At 37.9% G+C, this 17933-nt stretch overlaps 1 protein-coding gene and 1 long non-coding RNA gene across 2 annotated transcripts in view; one reads left to right on the forward strand and one right to left on the reverse strand.

The window, feature by feature from the left end:
* LOC311293219 overlaps positions 1–17933 on the reverse strand; it is a 267232-nt gene that overhangs the window by 141365 nt on the left and 107934 nt on the right. The gene's annotated exons all lie outside the window — the stretch shown is intronic.
* On the forward strand, positions 10026–17728 carry LOC311294007 (uncharacterized protein). The gene is made up of 24 exons (XM_084414619.1): positions 10026–10614; positions 10690–10812; positions 10957–10983; positions 11075–12172; positions 12263–12402; positions 12513–12714; positions 12816–12932; positions 13110–13309; positions 13463–13610; positions 13697–14395; positions 14492–14610; positions 14725–14886; positions 15044–15088; positions 15209–15301; positions 15515–15589; positions 15671–15759; positions 15891–15993; positions 16079–16195; positions 16278–16381; positions 16463–16618; positions 16689–16752; positions 16895–17023; positions 17240–17335; positions 17495–17728. The coding sequence occupies exons 4-24, from the start codon at positions 11152–11154 to the stop codon at positions 17585–17587; spliced, it is 3972 nt and encodes a 1323-aa protein (XP_084270745.1). The 5' UTR covers positions 10026–10614; positions 10690–10812; positions 10957–10983; positions 11075–11151; the 3' UTR covers positions 17588–17728.

The raw sequence follows: 17933 nt of genomic DNA on the forward strand, positions 1-17933 counted from the left end.
TTACTCCAGTCTTCAGTGTCACATGATCCTTCACAAATCATTCTGATAAGCTGATTTTCTTCCCTGGTAATCAATTTATTAAAACTAAATGCTTTCATCACAATTACAGAGTGTGTTCTCTATTGATTTTATAACATATTCAGCTATAGACAAACAAATACACTACTGAAAATACATATTTATCATAAAAGTTCTTCAATGATGAGTTTTGTAACATTTTAAACTTTATTCCCCCACTTTCAATGGTTTTACTTAAATGAAAGGTTAGAATGTTTAGAATGAAAGATCAAAAGGATAAACAATGCAAATTCATTTTCACAGCCTTCTTGGCTCATATTTACCAAGGGTGCCAATAATTCTATAACTATATATACTGTTCAATATATAATAATATAAAATATATATATTATATATAATGTTTAATGCAAACCCATAATCATTGTAAGATGTACTGACGCAGCCAAAACCGTCTTTGGCCATCCTTGGTGTTTAGCCCTTATAAAATACAAATATTTAAGCAGCAGCTCATGAATGCAAAATAGGCAAGCAACCCTAAAATGAGGGCAAGTGCTCTAATATTACCCCTTGAAGTGAATGTAATTGAATGGATGGGCACAATTTTCATATTGTGACATTCCACATCGAACTTGCACCTATATTCGCACAGCAAATCAGCTGATTTTAATTAACACGTTTGTTTGCACCTATGCTGTGTGTCGTCTCATATTTTTCACTCAGCTGCAGAAAGAGGACAGTGTGTGCAGATATAATCATTGGGTATGTGTGAGAGTATTGCTGATAAAGCCTCACACCTCGTTTTCCTGTGAAGAATGTGGAGGGGTTTCGTGAACGAGATTGTCATCAGCTTCAGAGATCTCCTCCTTTGGTGCTTAGTAGAAAAACACAAGTCATTTCAGGATTTCACAGCCAGCACAGCTGCATAGGAATGAGAATTAAAATACAGCCCACAAATTCCAAAGATGTGACATTACGACACAAGAAAGTTAATTACAGGCAAAGTGCTTAACGTTTTTCCTCACTTAGTAATAATGAAGTTCTAAGACAATTATCTCAGGCTTTGTCAGAGATGTACAGTTTGCTCATGACACATGCAGTGGGGCTATTGTGCAATTTTCCAATCATAAAAAAATTCAGAATTTTAGTATTCTAGAAACAGTGCAGAATTTTACATATTTTTTTCTTTATTTATGTCAATGTTTTATTGTAAAAAAAAAAAATATATATATATATATTATACACACACATTCCTATTAACTTCCAGTTTATTAAATATTTAAAAAATGTTTTCTCTTGGTTTTCTCTTACATATGAAGATTAAGGGAACATTCCATGTTATAATTTTGCAAACATTATGGGAGCGTTAATTTTTTTATGTTCTCTGAAGAAGTAGTAGCATTTAAAACCCGTTAAATGAACATCTAAATGTTAAATGTCGCCTCTGGCTTGCTTAGTTGGGGACACTTAATATTAAGCAATATTATTGATTTGACTGCACTCACTGACACTCTTGGATAAGAACTCAACTTAGCTGGATGATGAAATGACTGTTTTCTGTAGACCGGCTTTATAGCTCAACTTTACACAGTTTTTGAACTGATTTCAACTGAATAATGTCTACTATTGTCTACAGCAGAGTTGAATACTGTTTGCATCATTGAATTGTTATTTTTCTGTTTATCACAGTTTATCGCTTTGAAACAATCTGTATTGTATAAAGCGCTACATTTCAAAAAAAAAAAAAAAAAAAAAACACGTTTTTGTGCTAACATGTTGAGAGAAAAGACCATATAACTTTGAACGAACGATTAATGTTACAGGGAGAATGTTTGTTCATAATTTTGAGAGAACCTAGACAGAATGTTAGCTGAATTCCCTATTAGCTGGGTTTAAATCCTAGATTTTGACTGTTGTCTCAGAATTTTGGACCCCAGAGAATACTGTACCATGGTGCTCCCCTTCTCAGTCTCTTTTACCCTATCAAATGCTATCTATATTATCTCTTAATTCTGGCATAGAGGTAGAAAAGGAGACAGAGGTCTCTGCTCCGGCCGCTCCCTCACTCATGTCCTCCATGCCCTTGTCCACATCCTCCCTCTCCCCTGCTGATAGATGATCTCATTTGCAGTAAATCTGCTTGTGTCTGAGCCAGACATGCCAGAGAGCTCTGCCTCCACTGACGGCACACTGCTCTACCCCTACTGGGCCTAAAGCCACAACATATGAGCTGCATTTAAACACAGTTTAAGGAACTGTTACCTTAAAGAGCAAATCGACTTCACATTGACCATGCTTGGTTACTAAAAACAACACAATATCTTCAATAGGACCATAATCAAGGATGGATTATGTTGACACAATTAATGCCATGTAGAATACATTTGATGTTTAATCTATAGCTTTGTGGAGCTGGATTTTAAACCAATGAGACTAAAAGCCCCTTTCACACAGCGCTTTGAACCCGGGAAATTGCCGGCAAATTGCCAGAACGCCTTCTGTGTGAACGCAAACATGACCCAGGATTGATGCCGGGTTGGGGACCTAGTAACATTTCCGTGTTCAGTCCCGGAACACACGCTGTGTGAACAAAAGCCGTAATAATGCCATGTCGTAGTGATGACGCTGAAGCCGGGATCGTTCGCCAGCTGTGAAACGGTACGTAATGCGCAAGTTTGTGATCGAATCAGACAAAAAAAAATGCACAAGCGTGGTTTCTCGAGAGAGAAATCGCAGCTCATAAGCAAACTGAAGACGCTGCTGAGACATTACATGTCACGTCGATGTCACGTGTCTTTACAGGATTTTTACGGGTTGTGTGTGAACCATAGACAGTATGGTGTCTATGAAAATCACTGGCAGTGTGAATGAACCAAAATCAAATGAACCCGGGTCAAATCCCGGGTCACTTTATCCGTGTATTTTCCGGAATCTCTGTGTGAAAGGGGCTTTTGTGAAGTTGAAGTCCAGCAACAAATAATTTGCCTGTCCACCCTGAAAGCCAGAGGGCTGCACAATCATAACTAATCAGAAAATAGGCCTATTTGATGTTTAATATACAACAAAAGGTGGGTCGCAGGCTTTATGGACCTAACCACTTGAGAGACCTCTCGAGCTGTCTTAACTTCTGAAAGAGACGACGGATCAAGGACGGATTATGGACCACGACAAGGACCAGGTCTCCAGCTGAGACACTATTGCAGCTATCTATCTATCTATATATATAGAAAGTATTACATACAAGGTCATGTTTCTCTATTGTTCATCATTTTGATGTATGTGACTGATTATAAAATATTTGGACATGCCACAAGTGACCCGATCGAAGCTCATGAATAGTTCAATCAGAATAAAAACTACAGCTCCAAAGATGCATCTGCACTGCGCAATGGTTAAGTTTAGCATTGCTTGCCTTTAGTCATCAGAGGAGTTTAGAAAAAGTTGTGTGTGACAGACTACTACACTTCAGAGACATTATGTTTTGTGTGTATTTATGTTTACAAGGTGACAGATTTAGATGAGTTGCTGTTGTTTCTTTGCAGTCTTTGAAATAAAATTTGATTATCAGAATTAAGGGTCGGAAATTAACGGGACTTTTAATTAATAAAATGATTAGTGATGTGGGGGCAAAAAATGCCACTTCATGAGGTCTTGTTTTTTATATTTATAACATATGATAAAGTTATGCATTATCACAATATCAGCAATAGAGCCGTTTTCCCCAAATATCAGCACGATTCCAAATTTGATATTGATTTTATACAATAGTTTAATACACAATAAGTTAATATAAGTGATTTACATTTTAGACACAATATTGGTATTTTTGCTCTATTTCGCCAACGAAAATAGTTCCAATGCATAACTGATGCACATCTCTGAGCAAAACACAGCAGTATTTCATTACTGACTGAAATTAATCGAGTGAGTCAATGATTCAATGACCCAAGACTACATTCAAAATCACATACTTCTCTACTATAAAGTACGTTAAAAACAGAATGTGACAAAAAAGTACGTCCAAATTCACACTATTCATAAAAGAGTAAACAAAGAGTAGGATGACCAACTTCTGGCGAGATTCTGAAGTGTGAATACAATGGACACGGGAGAGGATTTGTGAATGGAAGTGAAGCAACGTAACTGACACTGGTAGGTCACGTGATAATGAAAACATGGCGGATGTAGTACGTCCGGATTACATTCATTCTATATAGAACATACGTTTTTTTGCGGTTGTAGAGAATTATTTATTCAAAATAAGTACCTATTCAAGAGAGTATGTGATTTCGGACGCAGCCGGTCACTTGTTTCGTTACTGAATGAATCAGCCATTTTTGAAAACATCGATTGAATCAATTACTCGATTACAAAGATAGTGCTGCCACCTACTGGTGGTTTTAGTTTCACATTTAAACTTCATTTCGATTTTTATTAATCATTTCATATTTCTATATTAAAAAAATCATGCCACTTAAGAGCTGCATTAAACAGTTTGTGTAAATATACCTAAATGTCACTTCAGATGCAGCTTCTGTGCCACCTATACACTGCAGATGGATTTAGTTGATACTGATTTCATGCTTTGACTCAGCTTTATAATTTAGTATAATTTGTAAATAGTTTTTGTTGTATTATCTGTATTTAGTGTATCAGTTAAATGCTGTTACAATAATTTAGATCCTTATTGTTTTATGCCACATAAACAACATTTATAATGACATCCTTAGCTTCTTTTTCAAAAGGGTAGCTTTACTGTAGTTGAATTACTTTTAATTATGATTAGCTTGTACACTGCCAAACTATAGTTTGAAACCAGCTTAGGAGGAATACTTTAACTTTATGCTTTCAAAAAACAACAGCATCTTATAATACTCCCTCTAGAATACATCAAAATACTCCGTAAGCAAATAAAAATGTGAATATGTTCGCTTCATTGCTTTTAAAAAATGAGCACACAGGTGCAAATAAAAGCACACCACAGGAGCACAAAGGGCATTTGTTTAGTCTATCCTTGGAGAAGCCTCACGCTACTCTGTTTCATCGCAAAAGGAATGCGTACGACTACCGATTACGCAACTAGAATGTTAAACAGACCATCTGGAAGAATGGTTTAAGAGCACTGCTGGAGTTGTTTAAAAAACGCATGGTGCAAATATCACGACAGCAGCAGCACTACTTATAATCGGATAACAGCATTCCTTGCATTACTGTTGCCATGCTATCTAATAACAATTCACATCACTGAATACATGAGAACATGCCTGTACATGCTTAAACACATAATGATAATAAATGCAAAGCTCACAGCTCTGGCACTCATTCGACATTGTACATTCCCATGATGCATTAGGCTCTCTGCAGATCAGCGCGTTTTACTTTACTATTTAAGGCATGTAGTTATAGGAAGAGATGGCACTGCTCTGGCCCACTTCACAGGAGTAATTGTGTTTCAAACGACAGGCTCTGTGTCTCATTCATTACATCTGCGTCTATTATGTAAAGCCACTGGGAGAAACACAGAGCCGTGCTGAACTCCTCAGCAAGACTAAAGAGCATCCTTCACTCTTTATAGCCACGAGACTCTACAGTCGGTCTCAACGCAAGAGAAGGGAAGTGGGAAAGGGTGATGCCCTTATCACAGGTGATGCTGTCAGTGTCATTAATTTGCTCTGTTTCCATGTCCATTAAGAGTAATTGGAGTGCTTTAGGCAGAGGATCAAGACAGATGTGTATGCTCCTATGGAGCTTGGACCGTGTGCCATGGGAGAAAAAGTCCACACTAATCACATCAGAGTTTAAAAGAAAGGTAGAAAAGATTTTATTTATTTTTTAAAGCTGAAACTGAAAAAAAAACAAAAAAAAAACGATTGAACTGATTAAACAAAAAGTAGCTTAAGTTCCGTCATGACAACTCTTGGAGTGTTTGGCATGGTAATGAATATTACAATGCTGATATGATTTGCATTGGCAGAATAGAGCTACACTGCTGCTGCTGCTGCAAGTACGGGACTTGCTACTGCCAATACAAACATGCTGTTGTGAGCAAGTAAGACATGCTGCTGCTGTACATGAATTACCCATAGCAGATCTATACAGGTGGAGCTGGGAAGGTGGAGGGCTTCTAAAAGTGCGCTGCAACTGCTACAGAAAATCCTGACCAATGCTCAGAAAAAAAGTGCAGTTTTTTAACCTGCAAAAAAACAAAAAAAACTGCATGCATTTTGCCTAAGAACATTGTTTTGGTTGTGATTCAGCTCTGCATGACTGTGCGGATGGATGCTGCTAATTAAACAACATTCACTAACTACTAGGTGACTTAATAAGTTAAGACGGAAAGGACCTCAAGCTGTCACGTTAAGTGTAGGACAAAGCTCATGGAGACGAGGAATACGTAGAAATAACATTTAATAACCAAACTCTCAGGGGAAACACCAAACACTCAGGCTTACATTGACAACGACAGACAAAGACTGAAGGAGAACACAAGGTATAAATACACAGGGACAAACAAGATAACTAATGAGGTGATTGACAATGCACAGGTGATGATAGACATGACTACTTAGAACAATCATGGAACACTAGGACACAGGACTTAACCAAAAACACAATGAAGGGGGGAAACACCAATCATAGCCTACATGTAACACAAGCTAAGCTGATAGCTCAAGATGTAACAGTAGTGCTTACCCATTAATAGATACTTCCTTGAAAATAAATTCCAGCACAATAGTTAAATGACTTTTCAAAATAGATACTTTACAGCGAACTGTTACACAGCTATGCTGCATATAGCAATTTATCTGTGCAATAAAATACATTACTGGCCTGTTGTTGAGTGATAAAAACGCCATCTCCGCATCACTTTTTAACGCGTTTCAAACCCCTCAGCTCAGTTCTCACCATCTCCGAAAAGCCAAGCCAAATAGGAGCTGTCGCGTTCCTCCAGTAGGGGTTCAATCTTCAGCTGGCTGGCAGGAGCCGCCACTGGCATGTCACGTGACCTGTCAGTGCTGGCAGGAGCCGCCACTGGCATGTCACGTGACCTGTCAGTGGCAGACTGGCAGCTGCCAGTCTGATTCTGGCATTTCACCTGACCTGTCAGTGGCTGGTTGGCATACAGTCTGATTCTGGCATATCACGTGACCTGTTAGTGGCTGGTTGGCGTCTGTCAGTCTGATTCTGGCATATCACGTGACCTGTCAGTGGCTGGTTGGCGTCTGCCAGTCTGATTCTGGCATATCACGTGACCTGTCAGTGGCTGGTTGGCGTCTGCCAGTCTGATTCTGGCATATCACGTGACCTATCAGTGGCTGGTTGGCATACAGTCTGATTCTGGCATATCACGTGACCTGTTAGTGGCTGGTTGGCGTCTGCCAGTCTGATTCTGGCATATCATGTGACCTGTCAGTGGCTGGTTGGCATACAGTCTGATTCTGGCAAATCATGTGACCTGCCAGTGGCTGGTTGGCATACAGTCTGATTCTGGCAAATCATGTGACCTGCCAGTGGCTGGTTGGCATACAGTCTGATTCTGGCATATCACGTGACCTGTCAGTGGCTGGTTGGCGTCTGCCAGTCTGTTTCTGGCATATCACGTGACCTGTCAGTGGCTGGTTGGCGTCTGCCAGTCTGATTCTGGCATATCACGTGACCTGTCAGTGGCTGGTTGGCATACAGTCTGTTTCTGGCATTTCACGTGACCTGTCAGTGGCTGGTTGGCGTCTACCAGTCTGATTCTGGCATATCACGTGTCCTGTCAGTGGCTGGTTGGCATACAGTCTGATTCTGGCATATCACGTGACCTGTCGCTGGTTGGCATACAGTCTGATTCTGGCATATCACGTGACCTGTCAGTGGCTGGTTGGCATACAGCCTGATTCTGGAATTTCACTTGACCTGTCAGTGGCTGGTTGGCATACAGTCTAAATCTGGCATTTCATGTGACCTGTCAGTGGCTGGTTGGCCGCTGCCAGTGGGCTGTTGGCAGCTGCCAGTCTGATTCTGGCATATCAGGTGACCTGTCAGTGGCTGGCTATTGTCTGGCAGTCTGCCTTTGGCAAGTTTCAGAAACCATTGATTTTTGCCAGTTTATGTGTTTTGTGTTCCTCCCTCTCTAGCTCATTTATTATGCATCTGTTGATATGATTATGTCCTTTTGCATGATTGGCATTTTAGAGAAATCAGACTGGTTGCTTACTGACGCTTTGCTGGGCGCTAAATCCAGTCAGCCGCGGCTGAACTGCGATAACGCGTTGTCTGACACTGTCGCTGTAAGGAAATACATTGTTTTCTTTTTATGAATGGCATCTCATGCATCTATTATTTAGTATTAGTAATGTTTTAGAGAATTTTATCCCAATTAAACCAGTTAAAATGGACGTGATCAGACTGGTTGCTTACTGACGCTTTACCGGATGCTCAATCCAGTCAGCCGCGGCTGAACTGCGTGTATAACGCGTTGACTGACACTGTCTTTGTAAGGAAAATTTTTTTTTCTTTTTATGAATGGCATCTCATGCATCTATTATTTAGTATTAGTAATGTTTTAGAGAATTTTATCCCAATTAAACCAGTTCAAATGGACGTGATCAGACTGGTTGCTTACTGACGCTTTACCGGATGCTTAATCCAGTCAGCCGCGGCTGAACTGCGTGTATAACGCGTTGTCTGACACTGTCTTTGTAAGGAAAAAAATTGTTTTCTTTTTATGAATGGCATCTCATGCATCTATAATTTAGTATGAGTGATGTTTTAGAGAATTTTATCCCAATTAAACCAGTTAAAATGGACGTGATCCGACTGGTTGCTTACTGACGCTTTACCGGATGCTCAATCCAGTCAGCCGCGGCTGAACTGCGTGTAACGCGTTGTCTGACTCTGTCGCTGTTAGGAAATAAATTGTTTTCTTTTTATGAATGGAATCTCGTGCATCTATAATTTAGTATTAGAGATGTTTTAGAGAATTTTATCCCAATTAAACCAGTTAAAATGGACGTGATCAGACTGGTTGCTTACTGACGCTTTACCGGATGCTCAATCCAGTCAGCCGCGGCTGAACTGCGTGTATAACGCGTTGTCTGACACTGTCTTTGTAAGGAAAAAAATTGTTTTCTTTTTATGAATGGAATCTCATGCATCTATAATTTAGTATGAGTGATGTTTTAGATAATTTTATCCCAATTAAACCAGTTAAAATGGACGTGATCCGACTGGTTGCTTACTGACGCTTTGGTGGGCGCTCATCTCATAGGCCTTACAGTGGGGTAATCTTTCTCTATCGTTCCATAATTGTTAAACAATTTCACTAATTATATAGGCTAAGTATATTCACTATCTAGGCTATGTTGTGAACTACATATGTTTTTTTGTCTAATGAACTGAAATAAATATTTAGATAAACTTTTTTGTAACGTCACGTGTGTTCAGGGATCTGACTGTTTGAATCGCCTACCCACCCGACCCCACTAAACGGTGGGATCTTGACGTAAGAATTAGAGGTTTATGGCATGTTACCACTTCAGTAAGCTAGATAAAAATAACTATACCCTATAAATGACATATGTTACGTAAATTATTGTAAAGTAAACTATATAGGAATCTGACAGTTTCGAATAAATTATACCCAGGCCAATTAATATGGGATCTTACGAAGTGGGAGGTAAGTTTCGGCTATATTGTAGCATTGCATGTAGCCACTGCAAAAATAATGTATCGCACGAAGACTTCCAGAACTTCACCGAACACCTTAATAATAATTGATAACAATTATTATGACTTAATATTATGTATTTATATTTTTGATGTCGTTTGTTTCAGATTGTTGTAAGTATGGAAAGTATTTTTTGTGTCCTTAATTACTTTTGTTCAGTAGGTCTCTGAATTTACACCTGAGAATCCACAGTAATGGCAGGCAAGTAAAGTATATTGAATTTTTTTTCCTGACTGCAACCCAATTTTTTGCCCTATGACCTTAGCTCTGCGTTTCACTTAAAAGGGTGTTAGGGGTTGGGTTAGGTGCTTTAAAACATCTGCACAATGTAATGTTTACATATAAGACAAAACATAACATTGTAATGTACAGTTAAAATGTATATACTTTTTTAATTATATTTTTGAATAAAATTGTGACCTTAATGTTCTACTTCCCTTTGTGCCTGTACTGGCACCAAAGGTTTCTCAATGAAAGCAAACACAGATCTAAAATGAAAGGTAAACATACAGGTATAAGGTAAATGGTGCATTCTGGGTCAGTCACGTATTGCAACATTATCTTAAATAAATCTACTTTGCATGACACCCCTGAACCTTATGTTTAAAAATACATGTTCTGTACTGTAATAAGCACTTTATTACACTTTACATGTTTAAAATACAGTTTTAAATATCATGTAGCTGTATAAATAATTCTAAAGCTGTTTCAAATATTTCTTTCTTTTTCAGAGAGGCAATTTGTGTTTGCTTCAGAAGATGAACTATATAGTCTTAGTGAAGACACTAACTGTCCTTACTGCAGGACTGCAGTCAGACTGACACAGACACATCTGTCACAGCGGCATTTTAGATATGCAATATTTTACAGAGAAGCAAAAACTGGTAATTTACTCTAATAATTAATCATTGGATCTTCCTATTATATGTTTCTCACTGTTTTTATGTACTTTATTATAGTGAAGTTGACTATACCCTGCTACTGCACTGATGGAGTGCAAGGCCGGAGTCACTGGCATTGTCCAAAGTGTACAAATACTTTAGGGAGAGCAGAGGATTTCAAAGCTCATCTGAAAAACCATGGTTTGTGTTATTTTTTACTTTGACCTAGCACAGTTTACTGTTTAATTGTGTATGTGCAGCTGTATTCATTATACAAAAATATCAATAAATCATAAATCGCATAGAACTGGCACTAACAAAAAAACATTTTCCCTGGATTCATAGGTTTTGAAGTGACAGAAAAATCTTCAGGTTTGACTATTTCTCTGTAACATCAGTTCAGTTGCTTGTTTTAGCAATTCATTTTAGAATGCTACATCTTTTTTTGTTCTTTATTCCTTAGTGGCCCAACAACCCACCCATGAGCAAAAAGATTCTTTTTCCGAGGACAGACTTTCAGAGAAGCAAACAAATACTCAAATGCAACAAGAACCCCATGTAGTTTTGCAGACAGAATCAAAAAAGATTCGTTTCAAATGTCTTAAATGCGGAGCTGACTTTTCCAACACATCTAATCTGAAAAGGCATGAGAAAATGCAACATGGCTTGGAGCAACCTATGCTTTGCATAGATAAAAAAAACGCGCTATACGTCACACCAAAGGAACTACATGGGCCAAGAGTGCCAGTCCATGTAAAAAAATCGCTTCTCCTTGGACAAATATATTGTGAGTCTGACATTTGCAGAGACATGGCAAAGATAGCAGCCCAGAGTGGAGACCCAGGAACTGAATGCCACCACCTTCGAAGAACTATCTCTGCACAACGTTACATTCCTCCACGACCATTAAACTCTGTATCTTTGGAGCAAATGTTAGACAAAGGACTAATTTCAAAGTCAAGAGCCCAGGAATGTAAGGACTTACATTTGAAGGCCAGTGAAGAGGAGGTTGATTGTGTATTCCCTATTTTTTGGGGGGAATATGGCCTATCACAGACTTACATTTACTTTTCAGTATTTACCAACCTCAAGGACAACTGGTGTAAGCTTGGGCGAACCATTGTGACATTTGACACAATGTCTGGAAGATGGCACTGTCAATGTGGGGGCAGTAAACACAGACTGAGTTGTGTCCACAGATACATATGCATGTGGTGGGTATTCCAGGAGCGTCCTTTATTACTGAGAGATCTTTCGAATGCAAATCCTGAAGAAATTGAAGATCTTGAGGAGAAAGAACTGGAGGGAGATGATGAATCACAACCATCAACTGAGACAGCATCAGCAGTGATTAAAATGACTGACTACTTTTTTAGGTGCAAGCGAATTCCGGAAAATCTTCCACAAGACTTAATTTTAAAGGAAATGACAATACCTGAAAGCTTTGTGCCTAAAGAGACACAATGCCCTTACTGCCCCGGACCATGCTACCCTGACCTCAGTGAAGCAATCCTGAAGACAAAGCACGCTACCATTTATGCTTTATTTTCTGTGCACAGAGGTATTTGTCACACTTTGTGAGTTGCAGTGGAAACATTTTTCTGTTGTATATAATTATATTTGATTTATTTATGTATTTTTTTTTGCTCAGGTATTGCTGTGTACATAAAGGAATGCCCTGTTTGTGGAACCCCAGTCAGATTCCAAGAATATGATTCTGGATTTCACAATTTCAGTAACAAAGTGTTCCTCACAATCCCTTTGTGCTCACTTTTGACAACAGGTCTTTCTGTAAGTCTAAAAAAATTAGTGAATTTTAGGATACAGGATTTAATATTTACCTGAACATTATCTTACATATTGGCTTAACTACTATGTAAATTTGTCTTTACCTGCAACAGAACCACATTGCTATTGGACGTTTTTTGCGTACATTGGGGGAACACAGTAAAGTGTACATTCCACACAACACAATAAGGAAAGCGTTTTACCACTTCTCTGCTTTGAGGAGTTACACCTACAATTACCTCTGTTACCGCTGTGGCCACCATCCTCCTATTTTGATTGCTGACACCAACTGGAAAGTGGCCTTTGACTTACCAGGTAGGAATTCAGTGTACCTGTTCATGAAAAAGCTGCTTTACCCTCAAAATTTGGTAACAACAATTTCCACTGTCTGCTCTTAAAATACTTTCTTTCTGCAGTGCATCTCATGAGACGACCAGACCTGACAAACACCACTTCACAGGACACACAGGTGAACGTCTCAGCTAGATGGGAAAACCTTGAGAAGGAGATAATTGCAACAGGACTTTGTGATGGTAAGCTGTGTAATATACTTCTACTTCTTAAACATTATGCCAACTTACTTTAAATTTGATTTACAATTCCATCCTTCCTTCCCTCTATCCCATTCGTCCTTCCTTCCTCCCTACTCCCTACTTACTTAATCAGTCACCCACTTACCCACTCACTCCCTCCCTTTCTCCCTCCCTCAGGGTCATCTCAAAACCCATTTTCTAGCTCCCTGACATATTCTGCCTTTACGCCATGGATTGGACAACACTCCAGAATATCTGATGTCATACCAAAGACTGAGATTTTGAAAGGCCTCTCCCAGAAAGACAGATTGTGGACAAAGAGGACAGATGAGGAATTTGATGAGGACAGGATTTTGCAAGTATTAGAGCTCAAAGGGGTAATACAATTTGATTATTGCTGATTCTGATTCTATTATAAAACTATGAAATATTTTATTTATAGGTTTAATGTATCACTTTCAGCAGAAATAACACTTTGGAGTCAATTTGTCTTTTTTTACCATATGCATGTTTTTCCCCATCATTATTAGCCTCGAAGAGAAGATCTTACAATGGCATGCAATGCTCTAGGCATTTCAGCAAGTGGCTCACAGTCTGACCTCATTAATAGGCTTGAGGAACTTCTTTTGTACAAGGATATATATCCAAAAATGTTCGTGAAGCTTCACAAAACAGGAGGTAAGATAAAATATAGCCAATTACAAGCATGGTACAGAATGGACAATATTTTTTTTTAATACATCTGGACATTTTTTTTACCACAGGAGGGGTACTGCATCTTGGGTGCACCCATGGTGTTGTCTACTATCATTCACCCCTGTGGTGGCAGGAATCTGCTCGAGACCATGGAGATGGTCTCCTGAGTTTCAAATGTCCACCCACGGTCTTCATTTCTGATGTAGCTGGACGTGTTGCCAGACATGTCAATAATAGGACTCAACAACGTTTTTTCCAACCACATGATGGCAGGCTATGTGCTCCAACAGCAGAAAACATTTCTGCTGCGTTGGAAAAAAAACTTACAGTGCAGAAGGAATGGGTGAAAACCCTTCAAAGCTCTTTGGGGCCAAAAATCCATGACGGTCAAACAACTGACAGATTCACCTGCCCTCACCCTCTGACTGGAACTAGTGAACGGTACTCCCTCTATGACCGTTTTCATGAGAAAAACCAAAAAAGGCCTGAGGAGAAACTTAGGAGCATAAAACTGTTGCCAGATCTAGCCTGCATTGTTAATTCATCTTCAGCAGAGCAAATAAACAAAGAGCTGTCAACCAGCAAGTATTTCCTCTGCCAATTGAAGGACACTCATTACATGTTCGCCTTACGGCTGTCTTTCCATTTGCACAACCAGAGGATCAACGATCACTTCTTGCAGGACATTCAAAAAATGTCCCAAAAAGATGTGCACTTAGGGCGACATGGACACCTATTAATTGGTGTGGATGAGGAAACAGACAAAGGTAATATAGTTCATGAAATTAAAGTTCATGTAGTACTACAAATGTTATTAACATACAGTTTTCATTTTATCTCAATACTATGCCATATCATTGCAGAGATGTACCAAAGAACATCTGCAAAGTCATTAACTGACCCACAAGCAGAACCAGATAAAGTTGAGGAAGATATGGGGAGTTTCACTGTGTCATTGTTTCCTATAAGTGAACAAAATAAGGTACAGACTGAATATATATATATATATATATATATATATAGTAACAAAAACTACACCTGTAGTATTTTCTGTTTAATTTACATGCAATTAATAGGTTCTGTTTTGGAACTACAGGACAAGCTGAAACAACTTTACATTGCCTGGAGGAGAGAGAGACAAATAATTCACAAATTTTCAGCATATGCAACACTGTATATTGCGGACTTGAGAAGTGTTTGCCCCTCTTCTCTATTAGAGGAAGACCCAAACAAGAACATGCCTTGGTTGAATGATAATGTAAGTGTGCTTACAATGTTCGTATGTTTGCTTTACAATGATTTATTAGGAACTCAGTACATGAATCTGCACACAGTTCATATAATATAACTAAATGCACATTCACAATGCACTCATCACATTTTGTTATATTAAAGTCCGTGTCATTTATTTAAAGGCAGTGAACTGTCGTCTTGCTCAAATTGCAGCAGAAACTCAGAATGTAAGTAACTGTCTATTCAATGCTCTTTGCAGATATGCAATTCTCTCATTTGATTTGTCATATTGCTCTGTGAATGTTAAAAACATAGTATAATTAATTTCAAATTCATTTTATGCACAGGTTGTTGCCTTATACACAGATGTGTACATTTTGTGGTACAGAGAGTGGACAAAAAACAAAGCAATTTCAAGGTCACATGTGCAAGATCTTCAGGTATACTTGAGTCATTGTATAACAATTGAGGGTTTTTTCACATAATATACATATACAGTATGTGTGTGTATATATATATATATATACACACACACACACACACACACAGTATATCAGTATATTATGTGTTCATGTGTGTGTGTGTGTGTGTGTGTGTGTGTGTGTGTGTGTGTGTGTGTGTGTGTGTGTGTGTGTGTGTGTTTTCTACTGTAGAATGCTCAAAAAATCCTGCTCCCAAGAATCGTTGGTGGTGACAATCCAGAACTGGGAAACCACTTTATACTCTGGGTAAGGTTTGCAAGAAACTGAGTTGTGCTGTAACATTGAATTGATATGCTGACTGTATCTTTTCATATGATTTTTTCACAGGTTTTCGATGTCTCTGGAAAACAAGTGCGTATTTATGATTCAATGATGATCTACAATTCCATTGAAAAAAATGATATGGAGATTCTGAGGTAAGTAATTTCTCATCTTTACAAGTGTAGTATAAAAACATGAATTAGTTTAAAACATTATATTAATAATATATAGAAGATGTGAAAGATGCATGACATGACAGCTCTGTTTTAATTTAAAATCTTTTTAGAGAGGCTTTCCAGAAACATTGGTCACTGGATGGCTGGACTGTTTGCAGACCCGAACAATGGATGCAGAGAGATGGTGTGAACTGTGGGGTATTTGTTTGCACTGTAAGGTTTCTCACTTCACTATTAAAATGTTTTAAAATGTGTTATTTTGGGCTGTGAACCGCTTCAGTGTTTTTTTGTTTTAAAGGCAGCTGAAATGGAAGCTAAAAACCTGAAAATGTGTTCTGAAGTGCTTCAAACTTGTCAGCTAGTACATCTGCGTGTTTACCATGCCACATGCATGTTGAAAGATGTGACAACTGAAGTAAGACAAACAGGAATTAAAAATTTCAATAGAATTTGACCAAGAAAAAAGACAATACTAAAACTCATGTACTACTGTACAGGACTTTCCGACTGCAATTGGAGAAAGAGAGGAAGGTGAAATAGAGACCAACAGCTGCATGGCCCAGGGCATAAAAGCATGTGTTTATCAAAACACAGGAAATAAGTAAGTGCACCACATAAATTGCGAGTTTAAGTGTAAAATAATATTGCTGCTTTGAATTTACAATAATGTATATGTTTTTAGAACCCTGCATCCACACATCAAACGGATGAAGTGGGTTCAGTGTGATCTGTGCAACAAATGGTTACACACAGATTGTGCTGGCATAGACCCTACAACAATTCGCAAAGATACACCCTTCAGCTGTGGATGTGATCAAGAACCATATTCTTTTCAAAGGTAAGCAGCTGAACCATAATACAAAGAAAAGCTTACTGAGTTGCTTTTAATGCATGTGTCTATTTTACAGCACCCTCTCAGCTTTGAAACAGGGACTTTTGGTTGACACAGTTGTGGAGGATGAAGAAATTGTGGTAATTGTTATGGAAACCTTTAAATAAAATAGCACATAAACATATTTGTATAAAACATGTAATAATTAATATCAGGATTAACATATGTAGCATTGATAATTAGTAATATTGTGCTGTAAAAAAAAACTTCTTTTTTTTTTAGAAACTGCATCATGACCTCACATCTGGTGCTGTTAGATCACACAGAATGTTTTTACATAAACATCCCAATTATGCACCCAAACTGAAAAACCAATGCAACCTACGGATCTCCGTTTTTGATCAAGAACAGGTACAATAATATTTCTTTTGAATAAAAACGTTGTACATTAACTTGGTTGCAACATTGAGTCTTGAGGTGAGGTGACATCTTAACAAACCACAATTATTTATTTGTATAGATTCATTCACTATAATCTGAAACTATTGGAATGTAATGAAATGATTCTTCGATGCTGACTTTTTTTTAAACTAATAAGTGAAATATTTGCATTGTTGTTTGTCATAGACTGAGGGAATCATTGACAAGGTGTACAGTGTTTTGGCATTGGAAAAAACAGATTTATCTAGCCCTTCGTATGCTATGGAAGTCATGACACCTGAGGTATATCATGTTTTGTGAAAAACACAATAATAATTCAAGAGCTAATGATATATTTGAATTATAGTGTGTGAAATTCTACATTCTGCAAATTCTACATTTAATGCATCAATTATAATGTGTGATAAGATTTTAATGAGTGTTTTTTGCCCTTGGTTATAGATAACCATTCTGATTCTCAGAAAGACAGAGAGGTTCCACAGATTCCAAGCGGAAATGGCCTTTGCAGCTGCACCCTGTCTGTGTGTGGAATAATACTTAATGTACAAGCAATGGCCTAGTTTCTTGTATTTGTATTTCTAAATAGATTTTGTGTCTTTGTTTTTATTTGTAAATAGTTTTTGCTTCTTGGGTTAAATTTGTAAATAGTCTTTGTAAATTTGAAAGTATTGATACAGTCTGTGATGTGTGATTTTACAGTTTAAATTGTCTATCTTTTATTTAATTATTAAAAAGCTTTATTTAATTGAATTAATAAAAAGCATTGCACTATGTTGTCACAGAAAATTCTCAAAGCAATGACAATGAAGCATGTTATTGGGATTAATTCACGTTTTAATAGGCTACTCTGCATCTACATTATTGCACAACTTTTTACACA

Source organism: Rutilus rutilus (assembly GCF_951802725.1).
Source record: "Rutilus rutilus genome assembly, chromosome: 7".
Taxonomy (NCBI): domain Eukaryota; kingdom Metazoa; phylum Chordata; class Actinopteri; order Cypriniformes; family Leuciscidae; genus Rutilus; species Rutilus rutilus.

Coding starts and splice junctions, on each gene's coding strand:
- LOC311294007 (XM_084414619.1), top strand. CDS start 11,152: ATGCAACAAGAACCCCATGTAGTTTTGCAGACAGAATCAAAAAAGATT. Junction 12,403..12,512: donor TTTTGACAACAGGTCTTTCT/GTAAGTCTAAAA, acceptor TACCTGCAACAG/AACCACATTGCTATTGGACG. Junction 12,715..12,815: donor AGTGGCCTTTGACTTACCAG/GTAGGAATTCAG, acceptor TTCTTTCTGCAG/TGCATCTCATGAGACGACCA.